The sequence below is a fragment of the Vigna umbellata genome, chromosome 1 (genome assembly GCF_029865625.1).
Source record: "Vigna umbellata cultivar VRB3 chromosome 1, Vumbellata_1.0, whole genome shotgun sequence".
NCBI lineage: Eukaryota > Viridiplantae > Streptophyta > Magnoliopsida > Fabales > Fabaceae > Vigna > Vigna umbellata.
The window spans coordinates 4,336,327-4,357,367 of NC_142165.1; the positions used below are offsets into that span (position 1 = coordinate 4,336,327).

Consider the following 21,041-nt stretch of genomic DNA (forward strand, 5'->3'; position numbering starts at 1 on the left):
TATTCTTTTATGCTCCCACATCTTATATATATCAAAATTATTGCATCTAATAAACATTAAAGCAAACATTATATTTAATTTCTTCCTAACCTTTTAAATTCATTACATCTTTTCATATCTAAAACATTTTAAAGTCTCATTCTTTCTTCTAAAAAATGTAAACTTATGTGAACTTTATAACATGGGTTAATTTTTAAATTTTAGAGGTCATAAGTTTTAGTAAATAGAAGTAAACCAGTAAACTTCAAATGATGCAAAATTCAAGGCTAAAAGATAAGATAATTTGTTTTTTTTTTATTTAATTTTTTTATGTTTTGATTGGAAATTTTTTAGAATAAAAAGTTTCAAACCATTTAATTAATTGAATTCGTGAACGTTGTGAATAGAAACAAAGAACTTTAAGTTTTTTTTTTTGTTATAAATAAATGAATGGAATAATTTAATTTTAAAATAGAGAAACTTGATTAACTACAACAAATAGTTCAAAATCAATCTTTTAAATAAAGTCTCAGGCTGAAGTTTTTTCAACAGTTTTTTTTTTTTAAATACGGTAAACCCTATTAAAAATTAATTATTAGCAAAAAGTAAAATTCTCAAAAATTCATACCCCAAATGAAGAGAACCAAAATTACAATAAACTTAAAGATAATCGTATTTTCCTAAATTTCATATTTCAGTGCATAAAAAGGGTGTGAATTAATAATAAAATACAATATTTTGTACATTGGTAAGTAAAAACGTGCTTCCATTGATTTTTAGTGAATAGTAATTACTTGTCTTAAGATATTAATTGAACCACATACCATAGGTAAATATTGAAACAATTTAACACAATTTTCTAAATAATTATATTTTTTTGCATAAAATCTAATTACATATAATTAACAGCTATATAGTTTATTATTTAATTATGGTATTAAGAATAAACGTTACTTCTAAATAATTAAAAGCATTTAATAGAATTTATTGAGTATTTCTCCATCAATTAATTGATGGACATTTCTCATAAATGTCTATGTTCTGAAAAGTTGATCTGATGGATTAGTGAGTAAATCTAACTCGATTTGATATTATTCAAATAACACTAAAATATTTTAACTTATGACACTAAATTATAAATTATATTTTTTCTCTGTGAAATCTGTGAAAAAATAAGTGAAAACATTTATCGCAGTTTACACAAAAATATAGGAAAACACACGTAAGATCTTAGGAAGAACATCATTGTCAGTAATAGTGTCGGTGATGAAGTAAGGGAAACACAGACTCTCACTCTTTCTCTCTTTCCTCCCTAATTATTATAATACATATAGTTACTGCATCAACTTGGGTTTTTGTCTCAGTATCATACACTGTGTTCCCCACCTCCATGTGCTGCTAAAGCTGCTTCCTTTCTTCCGGGTCTTCATGTTTCACTGCTACTTTAAGTTCACTACTCATTCTCAATTCTGATCCTTCCCCATTTAGATATTTTTTCCAGATTCATTGAAAGACACCCTTTGCAGCAAAAGAGCAGGCTCAGATCATGGGAGTGGATTTAAGGCAAGTGGTGGCGGGTGTGCTCACCCTTACAATGTTCGTCATGCTCATACACATGATCAAAAGGGACCATTTTGATGCTGTTGATGTAAGAAATTCTTGCTCCTTCTTTTTCATTGCTGTCTCTAGCATTACACACACCACTTCATTTCATTGGGTACTCTCAATTGTTACTGTCAAACAAGTAGCCAGGGATCTGGGTTGGTATCACAATGAACTGAATGAAACTCAAGGATCAGGTGAAACCCATGTTGTGATTGGTTTTGTAGAGACGATAGATCCTTAATTGTCACAATTCATAAATTAATCAGGCTCTGGCCCATTTTTTGTACCTCAATGCCAGACTTCCCTCACAAAGTTTATGTGTGAAAGAAAAAAGAGCGATTTCAGTTCAGTACATGTTCTAGTTATTTTCTAATGCATATTTCTTATGACTAATTATTCCTCTTGTGATTTGTCAATATAATTATAACGAACTTATTTCAATGACCTTTTCCTCTGTAGGATAAACAACCTGGAGCAGACGATTTCAGCTTTGACAGTACAAACTTTGAGACTACTCATGTTAGAAAGAACATAGGGATTTGGAAGGGAGATGCTGATGAGTTAAAGCCTTGTTGGGTTAAGCCATCTGAAGGTAAAATTTGATTTTAAGGCCTTGCAAATATTCGAGGAACCTATGACGTATACTAGAAAGTGATACCCGTGTTCCATTTTTTTGTCGGTTTTAATGAATATTTTGGCAATGACTTTCAGACAGCAACGTGGAGCAGACTGATGGGTTTGTTACCTTTTCATTAACCAATGGCCCGGAGTACCATATATCTCAGGTAACATTCAACAATTGCTCGTCTCATTGAAGAGTTGCGTATGTATAAGTTATGTAAAGATAGTTGCAGCTATTTTTCAAACATCAGCTCCTCTCCTTACGAAAATGGATCAAACCATTCCTATTGATGATCCTTTCCTTTTTCTTTTGGCCTACTTGCTGTCTTTAATTGATCAATGCTCTCAATATGTTGTTTAATATACTTCTCATCTATAACTTTTACCTTAATGCCTAATATTGATTTCTATTATTTGTTAGAAATCTCAGATTGACTAATAATAAGTTTTCAATATATAAGTGTGGATGCAAACCTCATCTCACAAGGTAGGGTAAGTTTAAAGTTCATTTTTTAATATGGTATTAGAGTCATGTGAATGGTTCTATATTGAAAAGATGAGTTGCTAAAAAGTTGTTTTTTACAGAGAAGCAGGGAGCTATATAGCCTATGATATAGCGGCTACAGAAAGAGAAACTGAACAAAATGAATGACAGAAAACAAAACTAACTAAAACTAAAAACAGACTAACTAATATTCTTGATTTTGAATTTTCTTACGATCAACCGTCTTGCTTGCTGCTCTGTCAGTTTTCAGAATTTTGATTGTTAGTCGTTAGTTCTGTATTATTGTCTCATAACTCTTAATGAAGTTTGATCATGAGAAATGTATGTCCCCCTCTTAATCCAATATTTCAATTATTTCTTCCCACATTATATATGTAACTTTCTGGTAATTCCTTGTTCAGATAGCAGATGCAGTGCTTGTTGCTCGTAGTCTTGGGGCAACACTTGTGATCCCTGACATCAGAGGAAGCCAACCTGGTGACAAGAGGTTAGTGCTGAGGGAAAAAATGTTAATGCAAATTGCTTCTCCTATTTCAATTTCTACTATTGTTGGAGAAATTAGTGAGTGAAAGGGGTGTGGTGGGGTGTGAGTAAATTTTGCATCTTTTTTAAGAGTAATCATAACATTGTTAAATACCATACTGTTTTTGAAATAAGTCTAAACTGTGCTTACAAAGCATTTGCATGTAACTAATATAAGATGTCTCAGGAACTTTGAGGACATTTATGATGTCGATGTGTTCATGAAAAGCATGGAAGGAGTGGTCAGAGTGGTAAAGGATCTTCCTTCTCATGTATCAAAGCATAAAATCGCTGCCGTGAAGGTTCCAAATCGGGTTACAGAAGACTACATTGCCAAACATGTTGAACCTATTTATAGATCAACGGGGAGTGTGAGGCTTGCCACTTACTTTCCTTCAATAAACATGAAGAAGGGAGGGGAAAAAAGCGATGCCGATTCTGTTGCATGCTTAGCAATGTATGAAAGCTTAGAGTTGCAGCAAGAAACACATGACCTTGTTGACTCGATGGTGGAAAGACTTAAAACTTTAAGCCGAAAATCAGATGGCCAATTTATAGCTGTAGATTTGAGGGTTGAGATGTTGGATAAGAAGGGATGCCAAGGAAGTGATGGTAAAGAGAAGAGTTGCTTCAATGCACAAGAAGTTGCAATGTTTCTGAGGAAGATTGGTTTTGAGAAGGATACTACTATCTATGTGACACAATCAAGGTGGGACGAGAGCCTTGATTCTCTTAAGGATTTGTTCCCTAAAACATATACAAAGGTGAGATATTTGTTCTTACTTTACCTTCACATTCACAAACTTTGTTTATTAAATGTTCAGATATAAATTTCATACTTTCTGTCAAATTGTTTCAGGAATCTATCATACCTGCAGATAAGAAGAAAAAGTTCCTAGAATCTGAAGATTCTGAGTTGGAGAAAGTGATTGACTTTTACATTAGTTCTGAGAGTGATGTTTTTGTACCAGCAATTTCAGGTCTATTTTATGCAAATGTAGCTGGTAAGAGAATTGGGTCTGGTAAATCCCAGATACTGGTTCCTGCTAATATTCCAGATTCATCTGCTTCTGCCTCCAGTTTCTTGTCCCATTATGTCTCCAAGAAAAATCACTTTGCCTATTCTTGTTACTGTTAGTTTCAAGGGAAGACATTCTTAGTATCATGTAGCAAATGTTGTGTACCAATTGTCCTGAATGATGCTTTGCAAAATTTACCCTTTTGGGGAATTTCAGTGTTATGGCCTAAGGCTTTTTTACTTGAGTTACTCTCATTTCACATGTACACAGGGCTTTCTCTGAACTGGTATTTAGTTTGTAAAATTATGGCTGCCCCCATATTTGATTTTCGTAGCTGCTCAAACAATTGGTATTCCATTCATTGGATGTTTTAGGCACAGCATATAATATATTGTTTTGTTGGATATTCACTGCAAATTAACTTGTTCAGTACCAAAAAGAGAGAAACAAGAGTATTTTTGTTCTGGCATGTGCTAAGATGTCATTCTGTTTTCTTGTAAAAAAAATAGAAGAAAAATATCTATTGTGGTATTCTGTTGAAAGTTACTACATTTCTTTACCATTTACTTATAACTGATACTGATATGAAAGGATAGGTTTTATAATGATAACTGATATAGGGTAACATTTTATGTTCTTAGTTTGTTTTCCTTCTATAAATTCAGGTTGAGAAATTTAGATATGTTTATGTTGGAGAAAGACTCACTTTATATAAAACTCAATTCAAATGATTCATTGTATTAATAAAACCAAAATTTTCAGTTTCAAGATTTCTTTGACTTTAAACTATCCCTTTTTAAGGAAGAGTATGACAGAGAAGACAAAACCACATATTGCATCAGCATTTAGGTCATTGAAATTTGATTTCACGAATAATTTTGGAGTCTTCATGATGTGAAGAATCCATTAATTACTTATATATAAAGTCAACAATCAATATGACAATATCAGTTTAAGACCTCTTAAATGAAAGGATATAGGTAGGTTTTTATGGTGTTTATAATCTTTCATTAAAGCTACATGCACAAAATTATTTGTATTATTTATTATGTTTATTTATATAATGTAATTATTTCTAGATATGTACAACCAAAAATTAAAGCTATTTGTAACATAACATTTATGACACAAAAAAACTGTAGATCTACATTCAGAATATAATACATCCTATTTGAAAAATAAGAATAGTATTTTTTTTTCATCAGTTCAAATATCAATAAAACAGATTTCGAAAGAATAAATGATGACATAATTAACTATAATATACTGTAAAAAAATGCACAAATATTATAGAAGCTGCCTAACAAATTACTAAAATGTCATAAAAAATTATAATATATGGTCACACCAAGGAAAACAATATTATGTCTTACATAAATACAAATATAAAAACCAACGAAAAAATATATTTAATGTACAACTATAATTGCTTAGTAATCATAAATTTTTACTTAATTTAGAGATTAAAAATAAGATTAATTTCAATTTTATTGTTAAATGTCTCAAAAATAACATTACAAGTATTCAAATAATATTAAAGACAAAATATAATTTTAAGTCGTTCAAATATAAGTTTTGATTAAGAAACATTTTAAATATATATTTTAAAAAAAATTGAATTATAGAAAATAATTATTCAATAAAATAAAACTAAAGATGAGTATGTTGATAAAGAAAAAAAAACTTAAATTCAAAAGGGTGTGTTTCTTTGATAGACGGTAGTGAGAGAGAGAGAGCATTTCCATTGAAAGACCAAAATATAAAAATTAAATTAAATTATTTAAAAATATATGAATAAATTTAAGTTATAAAAAAGGTGACTGACTCTTTGTCAAATTATCGAAATGCGATCAAATCCAGCAACAATAATTTACAAAAACATAAATTTATCTCTTTTAAATTTGAATCTTCATGATTTCTTGTGAAGAAATAAATATCGAGGCTCTCTTTAATATATTGTCATACACACTTTATATATATTTGCATTTTTAAAGTTAAGTAATTGAATAATAAATTACAATGGAGTGATTTTGTGACGAATCTTTAATATTGTTGGATCAGGTTTTTTTAGAATAAATTAATTATTTCTTTTTCTTTAATTTTTATGTTTTTTTTGTATTATGGTATTTGGGTTTTTTTATAAAAGTTTATATTAATCAAGGGTTATAATGACGTACTTTGATTATATTTGTTATTTTAGAAGTGGTTAAAACTTATACGTTTGATAATATTTTAGGATTTTTGAGTTGTTTTAGCTCATAGATAAAAAAAGTTAATTGCATTGTTTCTAAATTTTAGATATGTTAAAATTATTAATTGTATAATTCTAGTATGATTTGACTGAATGATTGAGTTATTTGCTGAGTATAACCTATTGAATTGAGGTTAGGTTCCTAGATTTCATGAATTATTTGTATGGTGAAATGTGAGGATGTTGTATGAATTGTATCGCAATGGTGATGAATTGAGTTAGGTATGTTGTTTGATTCGTAATTAGTGTGTCTTGAAGTGTATGTGGTATTGACTTGAACTGGTAAGTCTAGACTAACATAAATTTGAAAAAGGTTTAATTGCTTCCTTTGTCCCCAGTTTGGTTGAATTGTGTCAAATTCATCCTCATTTTTAAAAAAGTTTCATTGTCGTCCTCACGTGGTATAAAAGTGTCAATTGAATCCAAACATAGAAAAAATTTGTGTCAAAGTAGTCATTTTTCCTATATCTCTGTGTCTTCCTTTCATATGTCACTTCTCTAGAGCTATGAAAAGCCTTAAATTGGATAAGGTAAAATGAATATCTGTACTTGATTGTATGAAAGGAAGACACAGATATATAGGAAAAATGACTACTTTGACACAAATTTTTTCTATGTTTGGATTCAATTGACACTTTTACACCACGTGAGGACGACAATGAAACTTTTACACCACGTGAGGATGACAATGAAACTTTTTTAAAAATGAGGATGAATTTGACACAATTCAACCAAACTAGGGACAAAGGAAGCAATTAAACCTTTGAAAAATTATATAGACTTGTTGAGTGAGGAACTGTGTCGTTGGGCGAGACCAAGGCCAAAGAGTCATTGACTTGGTAGTTGTTGGGTGAGAATATTCTTGCTGAGTGACTTCAAAGTGAGAGAGTTCACTAACTTGGTTGTCATTATGCATGACAATTCTTTGTTGGGCGAATTATGAGTGATTTAATCTTTGTGAGTTCTACTGCTTGTGTCATTAGGCGATACATCTAGTTGTTGGGTGAGTGGGCCTTCAAGCACTACTCGCTAAGCGAGTTGATGATCTCGCTGATAGAAATTAGCAGGATTATTTAGTCTTCCATATTCACTATTTTGTATGTTTAAAGTAATCTTATAAGTTGTTAAGGACATTATGAAACTATATGTATAAGTGATTTGTACACGGATGGTTGGTACTAATTCAAGGATGATTAGGAATGAGTTTATTAATGTATGTATTAATATAAGAATCCAAACTTTTTTTAGCATTATAATAATAATCAGTCTCATGTAGAGAAGGATGATGTATGCGATGAGAGGAGCAATAGATCATAGTCTAGAAACTTTAGCTTGACGAAAAATATTAACGGATTAACATTGTATTAGATAAGGTAAAATTCATTAACAACGACTTTACAAATAAATAGAAGTCACCACAAATATATAATTTGTCAAAGTCTTATATCAATGCATATATCCAGATAATTAAATCTTGTTTAAATTTTTACTTGTGATATGTTTGTTTTTATGAATAAATTGTATGTAAGGTTAATTTCATTTCTGATATATGAAAAAGTGGATATGCCTAAAGAAAGTAATGATGGAATCCCTAATTCAATTAGTTAATTCTTTTTAATATTTTTAATAAATATTTTAGTTCAAGTTATACATCGAGTCATAGAGCTTTATATTTTGACCTCATATTGTTATAATTATTTTTGGGATGATGATAATAATTCATTCCAGTTTAAATTATTTGTTCTTAAATATTGATTGTGATATTTATTTTAATAATAATATTCTATTAAAATAAGATGTTATATATATATATATATATATATATATATATATATATATATATATAATTAATAACAAACCTATTTGTTTATTTATAATTTGAAATGTTTCGGGAGGATTTTATTAATCATTTTATCTTATATTTCATAAAATCTTGTAAGTGTTTCTATCTACCTTAATCAGGTCTTCTCCTGGTATCACTATTTCTTTATTTTAATCCTGTTGAATTTAATATACTATTATTCTTTTTTTTTTCTTACTTAGTTTTCCCCAAGATAACCCAAAATGTGCACCTATAAAACATTATAGCAAACAAAGTTTTGTTATTTTGACTTGTATGCTCAAAATTTGACATTTAAACTGTTTTGTTAGAATAAATCCTATTTTGTTCTTTTAAAGTTATTCATGAATATATAATCACTTAATTTTATAAAAAGAAAAGTAATGATAACTCTTTTTAATATGCATTCATTTCTTTCTTAATAATGCTAGAAATACAACCTTTAGATGTATCGTTTTTTATTGATTTAAATTTAACGAAAATGGTTGTGAAGACCACAAGTTTTGAGTTCTTTTTTTTAAAAAAAAACTTTATGTTTCTTACACTTCTTAACTTCTTTTAATTTCACAGTCGTCATTGTTAAATGCTAAATCTATTTCCTACTTATTTAACGTTTTTGGATATTTATATAATAACTGATTGTGAATTTAATTGATTTTTGGTTTAAATTCTGGGATGATTCGCGAATTTATTCAGAATCTTAAGTGATCCTCGTATTTAAAATGGTCTTAATTTAATTTAAATATTTGAAAAATTGAGTAAATTTTACCTTTTATATATTAAGTTGTCACATACCACGTTAAGTAATGTTGAACTGTAATTTTGAAAGACGTATCATTAGGCGACGGTGCTTCTTCCCTCCAATCAATCATCACGTTCAGCTCTTCACTGAACCTTTCCCCAATTCTGTTATTTTTTTTCTTGGTGGGTTTCGAACCCCAATCGCCAACCCAGATACCTTAAAAAATTGAAATCCCCTTTCCACACTGATGTGAGTGTTTCGAGCAGAATGAGTTTTGGCAGAGGGAGTAAGGTATCTGGGAGTGGTGTGGTTTCGACACCTTTGGTTACAAAGGAAGACAAAACACCTTATTTTGTGACCTTACTAGGTATCAGTGTCGGAAACAAGTATATACACTATGATGGTTCTTCAGAAAATGTTGAGAAAGGTAACATGTTTCTTGATTCTGGAACACCTCCAACTATCTTACCGACACAGTTTTATGATCGTGTGGTGGCTGAAGTGAAGAACCAAGTTTCCATGGAACCTGTCGGGGACGATCCTGATTTGGGTATCCAACTTTGCTATCGAACAAAGAATAATCTTCTTGGTCCTGTGCTAACTGCTCATTTTGAAGGTGTAAATGTAAAACTGGAACCATTTCAAACCTTCGTTTCACCAAAAGATTTTGTTTTCTGCTTGGGGTTCACCAACACCAGTAGTAATGGGGAAATTTATGGTAACTTTGTTCAGTCAAATTATCTGATTGGGTTTGTTCTAGAAGCAAAAGTTGTCTCTTTCAAGCCAACAGATTGTACCAAGAACTCGTAGAATCTTCAAAGGTTTCAGTTTGCTTCTTGTACTAAAGCAAATTACAGAAAAGAAAAGAAACTTGTGCTTGTTTTTATAGGAAACGAAATTGTCGATCAAACAAGTATATTCAAGATTTGAAATCCCCTTTCTGCAAGCGTCGTCTGTGATGAAGTTCTCGCAAGCGCAGCGGTGGCCGCGGGATACGCGATGATTTCTCGTTGCAATGGGTGGCCTCTGTCACGCGATCTGGTTCAGTCCTGGCTCACGGCGTGGAGGATCTGTTTTTCGTTCTGCAATAGCTCCATACGGTATTCACGACAAGCCTGCGACTTTTCGTGTCGCAACGGTGGTGTCTCTCTCCAACAACGGTGCCCCAAATCCCCTTTTCATAGATTTCCAATCAATAATCGGGTTTTCAAAAAGTCTTTTCCTTTTTTCTTTGTTTATGCCTCTTTGATTCGCCTTAGGAGCAATCACCAAGGTATGTCCCTTTAACAATTCAATTCCAATTTCAATTTTTTCTTCAAAGGTAGCAATGTTTTTTATATCTCGTGAATTTTTGAGTTTTAATTGGGTTTTTTTTATTTTAATATCAATAGGTAGATTGTTCACGGTGTTGTTTGCATAGAGAGGTTGATCACTACTAGTGATGGTTGATGAAGTTAAAGAAGGATGAGATGTGTGGGTAACAAGGAACGAAGCTTTTAGGGTTTTTTTTGAATAAGAATTTTTTTGGAAACATTCTCAAGAATGCAGTTTCCATGATCTTTTTATTTTTATTTTTTTTTACTTTATTAAATTCTTTGTCATAATTTAATTATTTTCACATAATAAAATATCTACCTCGTCATATTCTCATCACATTTTTAACATCGGTTTGTGACAACTTAACGGGATGATTGAGCCTTAATGGAATAGAGTTCCTCCTTTGTCGTCATATATTATTTCTTATTAAAGTTTAATTAATAAAATGTGACGCAATTATTCAACTGGCCGTCTTAGCTCAGCTGGTAGAGCGCATGGCTTTTAACCATGTGGTCGTGGGTTCGATTCCCACAGACGGCGATTGTAGAATTTTATTTCCGGGCATACTTGTAATGGTCTTTTTTTTGGAAATTTTGTTTTACTTTTCTTCCATGAATTTTCCTAATATGCTTAATATAATGTTTGATTATTTTACTATTAAAAGCTTGACTTGTAAATAGAAAAATAAGTTAATTGAGTTTTATTTCATAAAAAATACTATAATTTTACCTCATCATAATTTTATTGAGTAAGTTCTTTTACTCATTTTTTAGTCAATTATTAAAAATTTTGCAGACATATGAGTGAAAGAGGTTCAAAATGAATCTCTACTAATATATGTTTAGATTGTATTTGAATTTTTTATGTTTAGGTAGAGTTTTATGTGAATGTTAGAGTTCTTAGAACGTAGTTAAGTCTTAGGGTTAGTCTAGCTAAGAGAAGCTAACTTATTTTTGTTGATAATACACTAGGCTAAATGATTTTGTTATGAGAATGATGTGGTATTCTTATTTATTTTGGAACAATGAAATTTATGGTGATGAATAGTGGTAATGTTGTTGAGTTTTTAAATGTGAGAGTGATTTGATACTCGTGAAATGTATTTGTTTATGTGAGTAGTGAACTAAATTGATATATTAAACTAGTCAAATAGGTTCATTGAGAGTTTTTTTTAATAAATATACCAATTTGGGATGAGGAAAAATTTTAAAGAGTTCAATTGGTGTCACTTTGAAGCTCTAATATATTTGCTAAGCATTTTTATTTATGCATACTCGTTGGGCGAGCCATCCTCTTGTTGAGTGAAATAAATTATTTGAAAATACCGAGAGTTCATATCTCATTTCTCACTAGACAAACCAAAATAAATCATTGGGTGAGCCTTTAAATAACACTCCTAATGTTTTAGTTTGTTAGGTGAGCAATATCTCAGTCCACAAAAATTAACTTTGTGGAAATCATGAGAGCTCAGAAAGGATTGATCATTAGGTGAATGAAGTTTTGGGGCAAGCCTCTTCTAGTGATTGGATCATTAGACAAGACGATTTTCTCGCTTGACGAGTTGTTATGATAAGACTTTTAGAGGTTTCTCATTGGGAGCATGACCTCTAGCTAGGCAAGCAAGACCCAAGTCTAGGCTAAGCAATGTTTCAAAATTTTGAAAATTCTATTTTAAATTATTTTAGCGGTTAAAAATTGTTGGTTTTCACTATATTGTTATTTTTCAATAAATAATTGGGATTGAATGCTTTTTACGTGATAAATGGTGGTATTTGAAAATAAATTGAGATGAAAATGTATGATTTGTGTTAAAGGTCAAGTAGAGAGAAAGACAGAGAGGAGAGGAGGGGGGGAGAGGGGGAGAGAGTGTGTGTGGGAGTGGGTATGTGTTTATATAGGATGAAGCCCCAATGATAAATCGATTGTGTTTTGAAGCATTTGATAAAACTTTGAGAGATATTGTGAGAGCCAAAAAGGAAGAAAATGCTCATAAACCATTTGGTTGAAAAGTTGTTGTTTTGGGAGGTGATTTAAGACAAATTTCGCCTGTGGTTAAGAAAACTTCAAGATATGACATTGTGAAAAGTGCAATAAACTATTTTGAATTATGGAGACACTGGAAAATTCTTAAGCTCTCATAAAACATGAGATTAAGGACTAGAATTACAATTGGCCATGTCAATGATATAAAAGAATTTGCTTACTGGAGTTTACAAATTGATAATGAAAAGATGGATTTGAATGAAAATGGTGAAGACAATATTGAAATACCAAAAGATTTACTAATTAAAAATAATGGTTCATGATTGCAGTCTTTAGTGGATTTTGTTCATTCAAAGTTATTGAATGATATGATCAATCCTAATTTCTTTGATGATCTTGCAATACTATGTCCTACAGTTGAGTATGTAGAAAAAGCCAATAATTTCATTCTATCTCTTATACCTGATTAATAAGAAACTTATTAAGTGATGATACACCTTGTCAATCTAATGAAAATGAAAAGGTACAGGCTAAATGATTTACAACATAATTCTTGAATGATATTAAATGCTCAGGAATTTCTAATCATACACTTAAGTTGAAAGTAGGTGTATCGCTTATACTCTTTAGAAATATTGACCATGGAAATTGTTTGTGTGGTGATACAAGGTTGCAAGTAACTGATTTGGATAAAATTGTCATATTTGTTATGGTAATCACTGGCAAAAACATTGGTGATAAAGTTTTCATCTCAATAATGGATTTTATATCTTCTAATTCAATATTACCTTTCAAGTTTCAACGAAGGCAATTCCTTATATGTTTGTTTTGCAATGACAATAAACAAGAGTCAAGGATAATCTCCATGTAAAGTTGAACTTTATTTTCCACATCCAATTTTTACACATGGACAATTATATGTATGAGTATCAAGAGTGAAAAAAAATTTAAGGATACTCATTTTGGATGATAATAACAAGGTCAAGAGTACAACTACAAATGTTGTTTATAAAGAAATATTTGAAAACCTTTAGAAGGGACCATGTGCATATATTTTTGTCATAATCATTTATTCAACTTTTGTTCTTCCATTTATCATATATATTTGATTCCAATCTTTAAATATTGAAATGCATATGGCTTGACCTCATTATGATCTTCATATATTATATATATAGACAGTGTACTAAATTTCATGAAACGGTAAGTTCTTACATTTTTATATCATATCATGTCTTCATTTATAAGTTTCTAATAATTAACCTTTTCCTCAATAAATTGGTCACAAATCTTATATAAAGAAATTTATTCACTATTTATCTCTAAAAACACGTCTATTGCACTTCATTAAATCCCGTCCGTTGCATGACAGTACAACTAGTAGATGAAACAAAAAAAAACTAATATTATGACAGTCCTGTAAAGGAATGGTAATAATTGGAGGAACATTAACTCGATTAGTCAGTCATTTTTCGCATTGTAAAAATTTGTATAGAAGATCTAAACAACAAAACGTATATGAACTGGCTAAAAGCCCAAAATAAGCTATTATTTACTTTGTGTCTGCGGAATCGAATGTCTCCATTGCTATAAAGTCAGTTTGATATTGTTTATAGAGGCAACTCTAACAGTATCTAGAGATGTTACAATGTACATTTGAACCAAAAACTTAAAAAAGTGAAATGAAGTTAGAAGTAAAAGGAATAACGTAATGATTGCTTTATGCTTAAACCCCTTTGGGATTTATTAGTAAATATACATTACATTGGAATTGTAGAAGGTTGATTCAGCAATATGTAGTTATAATATACTGTATATTGTAGTTGTTGTGAAGTTAGCTTAATATGAATTGCTAGTTATCCCTTGCAGGAACCGGTGCCTATTATGCAGCACGAGATCTAGACCTTCTTAATCTCCTTAGTGGCTTCTTGAAGTAACGAGCCAATGGTGTTTTTGGAACTGGAATGAATTTTCCAGCTATAGCAAGGGGCCAGCTGGAAGATGGCAAAAGCAATAACTATGAGATAAGATTTGTTGCAAAATGCAGAAGCTTCTGTTTGAATCATACATACAGCGAAGCTAAAATATGTTTACAGAAGGAATTCAATAATAGTGGTAGTGTTGTAAAATGAAGCACACAGAGGTCTTGAGATGTGAGCAATGACCAAAGAGCGAGAATGCATGATTCATTGGCACTCCAAGAACCGTTGTTATCAAATGCCAATGCAGATGAGTTAACTAACCTGACAAAGCCAATAACAAGAGAAGCAAGCCACAGCTTCCAATCAAGCCTCACTGTTGAGGTGAACTTTCCAAGGAACTCGATGATGATTATCTAACAATTTGAAGTAGAGTGAGAAGGCAAACAAATGTTAAGAAATAATAATAATCATAATTAAGAACACAATAGAGCGGAGATGATTATTCACCTGAAGTATAAAGGTTGCTCCAACAATTCCCATGAAAAGTTTGTTCTTTGTCACCCCACGGAAAACATTCATTTCCTCGGGTTTCCGAGCATTGAATTCATTGAATAACTGTAATTTGAAACAATTAAAATTGTTTCATAAGAATTGGCCGAATTAGTAAATTAAAAAATCTTCCCATCAGTATAGTACATTTATAGTTGCAATTCGCTTTCAAAATGCGATGAAGGGTAAAGTGGATTTAAACACATCACTCCACTGTTCTACACATTCAATAATTGAACATGACACTTGGTTTCTTTCTGCAAACGAACTGAAAGTTTAACATATTTATCTAAAATCATTATTGAATTGCTTTTCAAAAAGATTGGAAGTCCAGTTTAATCTAATTATTTTAATTAAGGGTATGCGTGAAAAAAAATTATGAAACTTGAATTTTGTAAAACATTAATCTTTTGAAAAGAAAAAAATACTAGAACATCAATAGTTTTCTAGTACACCCTTCTTTTCACTATCGGACATTTGAGATTATAACAAATTCAACAAGTAATTCGTCTCTTCGGTTTAACTAAAATTATTTGTAATCTTATGGTATGTTATCTATCTCTCTTGTTTATAGCTTTGAAATTTTACATAATATTTTTCTCTTTTTTCTATAAGGATATAATTGAAAAAATAGTATTTAATACCATCTTGAAATTCTAAAATCACAAATAAAAACAATCCTTTTCTTTGAAAGTGAAATTACAAAAGATCGCAGATTAACTAACGAGAATAAAGGGGTTCAGTCCATCAACAACGGAAAAAATCAACAAGCAAAGGATAAAATATATAAAAGGAAAAGAAAGGGGTAAAACAGTGATTATTCAGAGACAAAGACTAGCGTAATATATCAAATTTACATATTTCAAATCACTTACTTGGCACAGGACGAACGCGTTGAAAATTAAAGTATTCTTTACTTGAAAGGAATCAGCTCTAGTATCTTGTTTGGGTAGAATACTTTCACCATGGAAGTTAAGAACGAGAAGAACTGTGATTTGATAGACAGCCTACGATAATAAATAATAGCCATTAGATAATAGGACCTAAATTAATAAGTCTCTACATAGAATAAACTGATCTAATTTACCTGTACAATCAGGTTTCTCCACATGATATTTGTTATAAGAGGTTCTCTGAAAGCCAAACGTAAGATCATAGTCAAAACGTGTATTTTAACTTCAAACCAAATAGATCCATCTACAACAGCACGCAAGGGCCTCAAACTTCAACAATGCCACAAGTTTTATTAAATTATTGCCACACTTTCCAGTTCTGTTGAGTTAATCTATATCATTCTCGTCATTTATGTATTTAATTTAATTTATGGCAATTCTAATTAATTAGAAGTGCACTTTATCCTCTGAAGTGCTACGCCGTACTTTGTCCTCTTCCATTGTATCCTTATGTTACAGCAGAAAATAGATTTTTACATGAAATTTAAATTAAATTGAAAAATGAAAACATCATCGTAAAAACAATTGTAGAGCGTGACTCAAAACCAACAGTACGTTATGCCGTTCTCGTTGAAATTATGCATCAGAAAATCAGACAACCTGTTCCTATAGACCGTGCCAGCATCAAGTGATAGACATGTATATGTGCATGGGCGTTTATATGCCAGATCTGCGCAGTTATAGAGTACTAAAAATATTAAACTGCTGAATGAGAAAGCCAATCATTCCAAACCTTCGGCCAACTGGTGATCTGCGCATTAGGCTGTCTGTTGGCGGTTCAGTAGCCAGTGCAAGCGCCCCAAGTGTATCCATGATAAGGTTGACCCACAAAAGCTGCACCCAAGAGCATGTACATCAAAACCAAAATTACACCATTTTTCATTGACAACGATTTTAGGATATTTGGGATCTGCTTAGGGAACGTCAAACGTACATTTGGAGCAAAACTTTCGGTCAGAGACAACAAATGAGTTGCTTTTTTTAAAGTAAAAATACTTTTAGTTTGTATACTTACAAAAAAAAAAGATAAGTAAAAGTATTTTCGATTGTTAGTATCCAATTAAATATTTTATCGACATACTTTAAAGCAAACTTATATTTTCAAAGTTTAATTTAAACATGCATCTAATCTGCTTTTGTACGTAATTCTCAATCTTATTTCTTAATGACAAACACTAAACCCATGAGAAATATAATTCACAAAGGTGAGTGCTGAACTAAACAAAAAGGAATAAGCTACTTCTACTCATCATCGCGGTTTGGCAGCCCATCCAAAACAATACCTTTGAAGCAAGCTCAATCCGCTTGGTAGTACATCTTACAAATATTAGATTACAATAAATTAAAGAAAATCAGGAAAGCTTGTTTATAATTGACAAGATAAAGAAGGGCCCACAATTTCATTGCCTCAAGATTTAGGCTGCGGTCGAAATCTGATTGGATTGCCTATTATTTTTCACCTTCTTTCCGCTTTAATAGGTCCGCATTTTTTTTTAAATATTTTTTTTTGACAAAAAGCAATGAATAATCTTATATTAAGAAAAAATTCTATAATTAAAATTTACATTTTTAAGTAATATTTAATTATTTTAATTAGTGTAAAAGAATTTTTTATACCATGCCTCTACTTTTTCACACTTTATCTTTCATTCAAACAAGCACAGAAAATTTTCTTCATTTCTTCTGATTTTTATTTTGTCCAAACAACATCTCTTTTCTGTTTGATTTTCCTTCAATTTATACACCTGTATTATTTTCTTTTTCTTTCCCTCTCTATTTGACACCTCATCCAAGCAGAGTATTAGGGTGTAAATGTAGGTGACTAAAAAAGAGAGATGAGGAGATACGTACTTGTACTGCATTTAGAGGAACATCACCAGAAGTTATGGCTGCCACAACATTTATTACAAGAGCAGCAACATTAACTGTAAGCTGGAACTGAATAAATTTTTGAATATTTGCATATACAGAGCGCCCCCAGCGGACAACCTGCACAAAGAATGATATAGACTCATACACAATTATAGGTTGACCAATCTATTGGACACCAGTATCATGGTGAAAAAAACCACTCCTTAAGTAACAAAATTGCTTGCTTCTCAGCCATGCTAAATTCATAGCCACTTGGTTTAAGTCGGAAGAGTCAAAAAGGAAAACTTCAAAATAAAAGCCTAACAAAACAAAATAAAGGCAAACGAAAAAGAAATAACTTTCTCTAGAATCTATTAAGTAATTACTAGGCAAAGTCGCGGGAAAAATAAGACAGTACCATAACGAAGCCTGTGAATATATTAAAGAGAACACCAACCTTTACTACTGATGCAAAGTTATCATCTAGGATTATAATATCTGAACTTTCTTTTGCAACTTCAGTTCCTTGGATGCCCATAGAAAGACCAATGTCTGCCTAAAAATACAAAATAGTAAAGCACGAGATTAACTATAAAAAGGTTTTTTTTTAGTTAACAGGAATTATTTTAATAATAAGAAACGGAGGCACAGCAAGCACGAAGAAAACTATTACACAGGAATTACCCAAGGCATCTCTATGTTAATTGCAACAAATCTGTTGCTAGAAATGCATTAAATTTAAGGCCAAAAAAAGAGAAAGAAATACATTCAATTTACTGGTCTTGCGGAGAAAAACACTTTGCTGACAAATAATGGCATTCTTTCAGTTTTAGAAAACATTTTCTGTTTTTACTTCCTTTTTCATAAAAAATTACAGAAGAGGTCAACTCTTTTTCACTTAGTAGTTAATTTTGTTATCAAATATATGCAAAAAACTATTTGTGAAATCAAGAAATGAAAGAAGAAAACATTTTATTAAACTAAACAGCCCTTAATATTTCCTTAAAAAGCACACAATGAGACTGGCTTTTTCTCCGTCTCTCTTCATTTCTTCCTCCCCACTTCAACTTTTCAAATGTTATTCAAACACATTAAGCTGGTTTATTTTTAGAATGTACTATTAGAAGGCAACAGCTATTGGCATCATGATAGAAAAAGGTTTTTGTTCATAGAAAGAATATCTAAAATCACCACTGATTGCATTTGTATTCCAAAAGTTAGTAATTATTGTTACATCCGGAATGGTGTTGATCGCAGTAAACTTTTGACATTCACCAGGCTTTTGGCATTCAACTGCCTCTACAATCCTACGTGAATACATTAGAACAACTCCCTACTAAAGAACGAAGTACGCAGAACTTCATGTCTATCTATTTTAATGAGAAAAGTTTATGTAAGTCATGCCAATCATATACGGATGCTCCATGACATAATGTTCAAATGTGTTCACATTGAAATAAATATGATTTTCAGTCAAAGGGATGCATCCAAAGAATTTGACAGACCTCATGAAGTGCAGGAGCATCATTGGTGCCGTCTCCTGTGACAGCAACAACTTCCCCTCCTTTACGTAGGGCTTGCACAAGCAAAAGCTTGTCATTAGGAGAAGACCTCCCCATGACCTATAATTATTCGTTTTAATAGTCAGAAAAAAATTACATAACTAAGTCGGATGTAATCTGTGGCTAGAGTTCTTAACATGAACAGCATTTCCTTGTACAAGATTAAAAATGGACGACAAAAAAATCCATCTATCAATATCAGATAATGCATATAACAAAAAAATCACAACATCCACCCAAAAAAGTGAATACACCAAAAATAGAAGTAGAAATCATAAAGAAAGAAACATACAGTTATTTTCTTGGCACAATCTTCTCTTTCCTTTTCAGATAGTTCACGGAATTTCTTTCCTTCAATTATAGTTGGCTCAACGGCTTCTTCACTTGAAGCCAGTATTCCACACTCTAAAGCTATTGCCTTAGCTGTTTGGAGGTTGTCCCCGGTAACCATGCGTACCTGTAAATTTGAAACGACAGAATGTGTTGGGTTCCCATGTTACATTTTGGGGTAACACCCTTGCCATAGTAAAGCCAAAAATTACAAACAATATGACAGCACGCCTAAACCATAACCAACAAACGTAAAACTCATTACCTTAACACCGGCATCAGAGCACAGTTTTACAGCATCTTTGACACCAGGGCGACAAGGATCCTGGAGATACAGATTAGTTTTAACATAACAATAAAGAATAAAGGATTGCAGGGTAATTTGAACGGGATAAGGACCAAGCAATCTCTAACCTCAGCAACAAATAATAGGGTTTGGGGTTTAAGAATATGAATGAATATGCCAGAATGAAAGACTCAATTGTACATAAAATGGCAGTAATGAGACGTGTCAAAAGTTACGACAATGAACCAAGAAATCTACCCTTGCAGTTTACCTTTATTCCAACAATAGCAAGCAAAACAAGCTCATGTTCCGGTAAGGACCATTGGTCTAAGTCCTGCTCACTAGATGGAACTTTGTCTAGTTCATATGACCTGTATGCAATAGCTACACAACGCAAGCTGCGAGCAGCCATGTCATCAATAGATTGCCTGAAAAAAGCCTGCAAAGGGATTTTAAAATAGATACAAAATAGTTAGGAAATTGCCAAAAAATGGTCACCTGCTCTCAGTTGTGATAATTTTGCAGAAATGGTCAGGGGCTATATTACCATATTATATAATTGCTTTATTCTACATCAGAGTAATTTCAAATGACACTATAATCACATTGATAAGAAAAAAGAGATATGGTGGTAACCTTAGTCCATGCATTTTTCCTTCATTTCTGATAGTTTAAAAACCAAAAGAAATTACATCTCAAATGTTTAACTAAATGAAGTTCATTCCATCGGGAAAACTCTCTAGGACTTTTTTTTTGGAGAAAAGTAAACTCTCTAGGACTTCAAACTACATTTACTAACCTTCTTCTCTTCAATGGATTGCATTTGACCATCTGAATCAAGATATTGAGTGCATGCTCCTAGAACTATCTCTGCAGCTCCTTTCCAATGTATATGTACTTCAGAACCCCCCTAACAAGAAAATTGCATAAGTATATCTGATTGGCATAGAAAATACGATAGAAAATTAATGTAAATGAATAAAAAATGCAACCATGCATGTTACGAATTGAAACACATGGATGAATAAATATCTTGAGCTAGTTCAAAGATTGCTCCAAATGAGAAGGTGCATCAGTAAATATTTTTGTCAAATGATTACCAGCTTCAAAGCAACACCACCTCGCTTTTTCTCAGAATTGAAGGGGAACACATGGAGAACTTTTGAATTTGATCTGGTAACATCAAAATTCATTCCCAGCTGCC

At 31.5% G+C, this 21,041-nt stretch overlaps 2 protein-coding genes, 1 non-coding gene and 1 pseudogene across 5 annotated transcripts in view; 3 read left to right on the forward strand and 1 right to left on the reverse strand.

The window, feature by feature from the left end:
* Positions 1-1,306: 1,306 nt before the first annotated feature.
* LOC124846658 (protein MANNAN SYNTHESIS-RELATED 1-like) lies at positions 1,307-4,655 on the forward strand. Its single transcript, XM_088091947.1, has 6 exons — positions 1,307-1,627; positions 2,044-2,176; positions 2,296-2,369; positions 3,112-3,197; positions 3,420-3,996; positions 4,092-4,655. The coding sequence occupies exons 1-6, from the start codon at positions 1,526-1,528 to the stop codon at positions 4,368-4,370; spliced, it is 1,251 nt and encodes a 416-aa protein (XP_087948073.1). The 5' UTR covers positions 1,307-1,525; the 3' UTR covers positions 4,371-4,655.
* A 4,591-nt stretch (positions 4,656-9,246) lies between these two features.
* On the forward strand, positions 9,247-10,727 carry LOC124846656 (aspartic proteinase CDR1 pseudogene; annotated as a pseudogene).
* Positions 10,728-10,868: 141 nt separating this feature from the next.
* TRNAK-UUU (transfer RNA lysine (anticodon UUU)) lies at positions 10,869-10,941 on the forward strand. Its single transcript has one exon. It is a non-coding gene; the product is annotated as a tRNA-Lys (tRNA).
* A 3,138-nt stretch (positions 10,942-14,079) lies between these two features.
* The window catches only part of ACA9 (autoinhibited Ca(2+)-ATPase 9), a 30,760-nt gene continuing 23,798 nt past the window's right edge, over positions 14,080-21,041 (reverse strand). For all 3 annotated transcript variants that reach the window (XM_088091962.1, XM_088091955.1, XM_088091958.1), the window contains exons 22-35: positions 20,938-21,036; positions 20,637-20,747; positions 20,109-20,276; positions 19,817-19,876; positions 19,514-19,678; positions 19,165-19,281; positions 18,117-18,215; positions 17,660-17,797; positions 16,542-16,642; positions 15,943-15,988; positions 15,731-15,862; positions 14,814-14,921; positions 14,628-14,719; positions 14,080-14,378 (exon numbers count right to left, since the gene is read on the reverse strand). In XM_088091962.1, coding sequence (XP_087948088.1) covers positions 14,267-14,378; positions 14,628-14,719; positions 14,814-14,921; positions 15,731-15,862; positions 15,943-15,988; positions 16,542-16,642; positions 17,660-17,797; positions 18,117-18,215; positions 19,165-19,281; positions 19,514-19,678; positions 19,817-19,876; positions 20,109-20,276; positions 20,637-20,747; positions 20,938-21,036 — 1,548 coding nt within the window. In that variant the 3' untranslated portion in view covers positions 14,080-14,266. The remainder of the gene's footprint in view (positions 14,379-14,627; positions 14,720-14,813; positions 14,922-15,730; positions 15,863-15,942; positions 15,989-16,541; positions 16,643-17,659; positions 17,798-18,116; positions 18,216-19,164; positions 19,282-19,513; positions 19,679-19,816; positions 19,877-20,108; positions 20,277-20,636; positions 20,748-20,937; positions 21,037-21,041) is intronic.

Excerpts from the sequence above, each read along its gene's own strand:
- LOC124846658 (XM_088091947.1), top strand. The coding sequence starts at position 1,526 with ATGGGAGTGGATTTAAGGCAAGTGGTGGCGGGTGTGCTCACCCTTACA. Across the intron at positions 3,198-3,419 it reads AGCCAACCTGGTGACAAGAG|GAACTTTGAGGACATTTATG; the intron begins GTTAGTGCTGAG and ends AAGATGTCTCAG. Across the intron at positions 3,997-4,091 it reads TCCCTAAAACATATACAAAG|GAATCTATCATACCTGCAGA; the intron begins GTGAGATATTTG and ends AAATTGTTTCAG.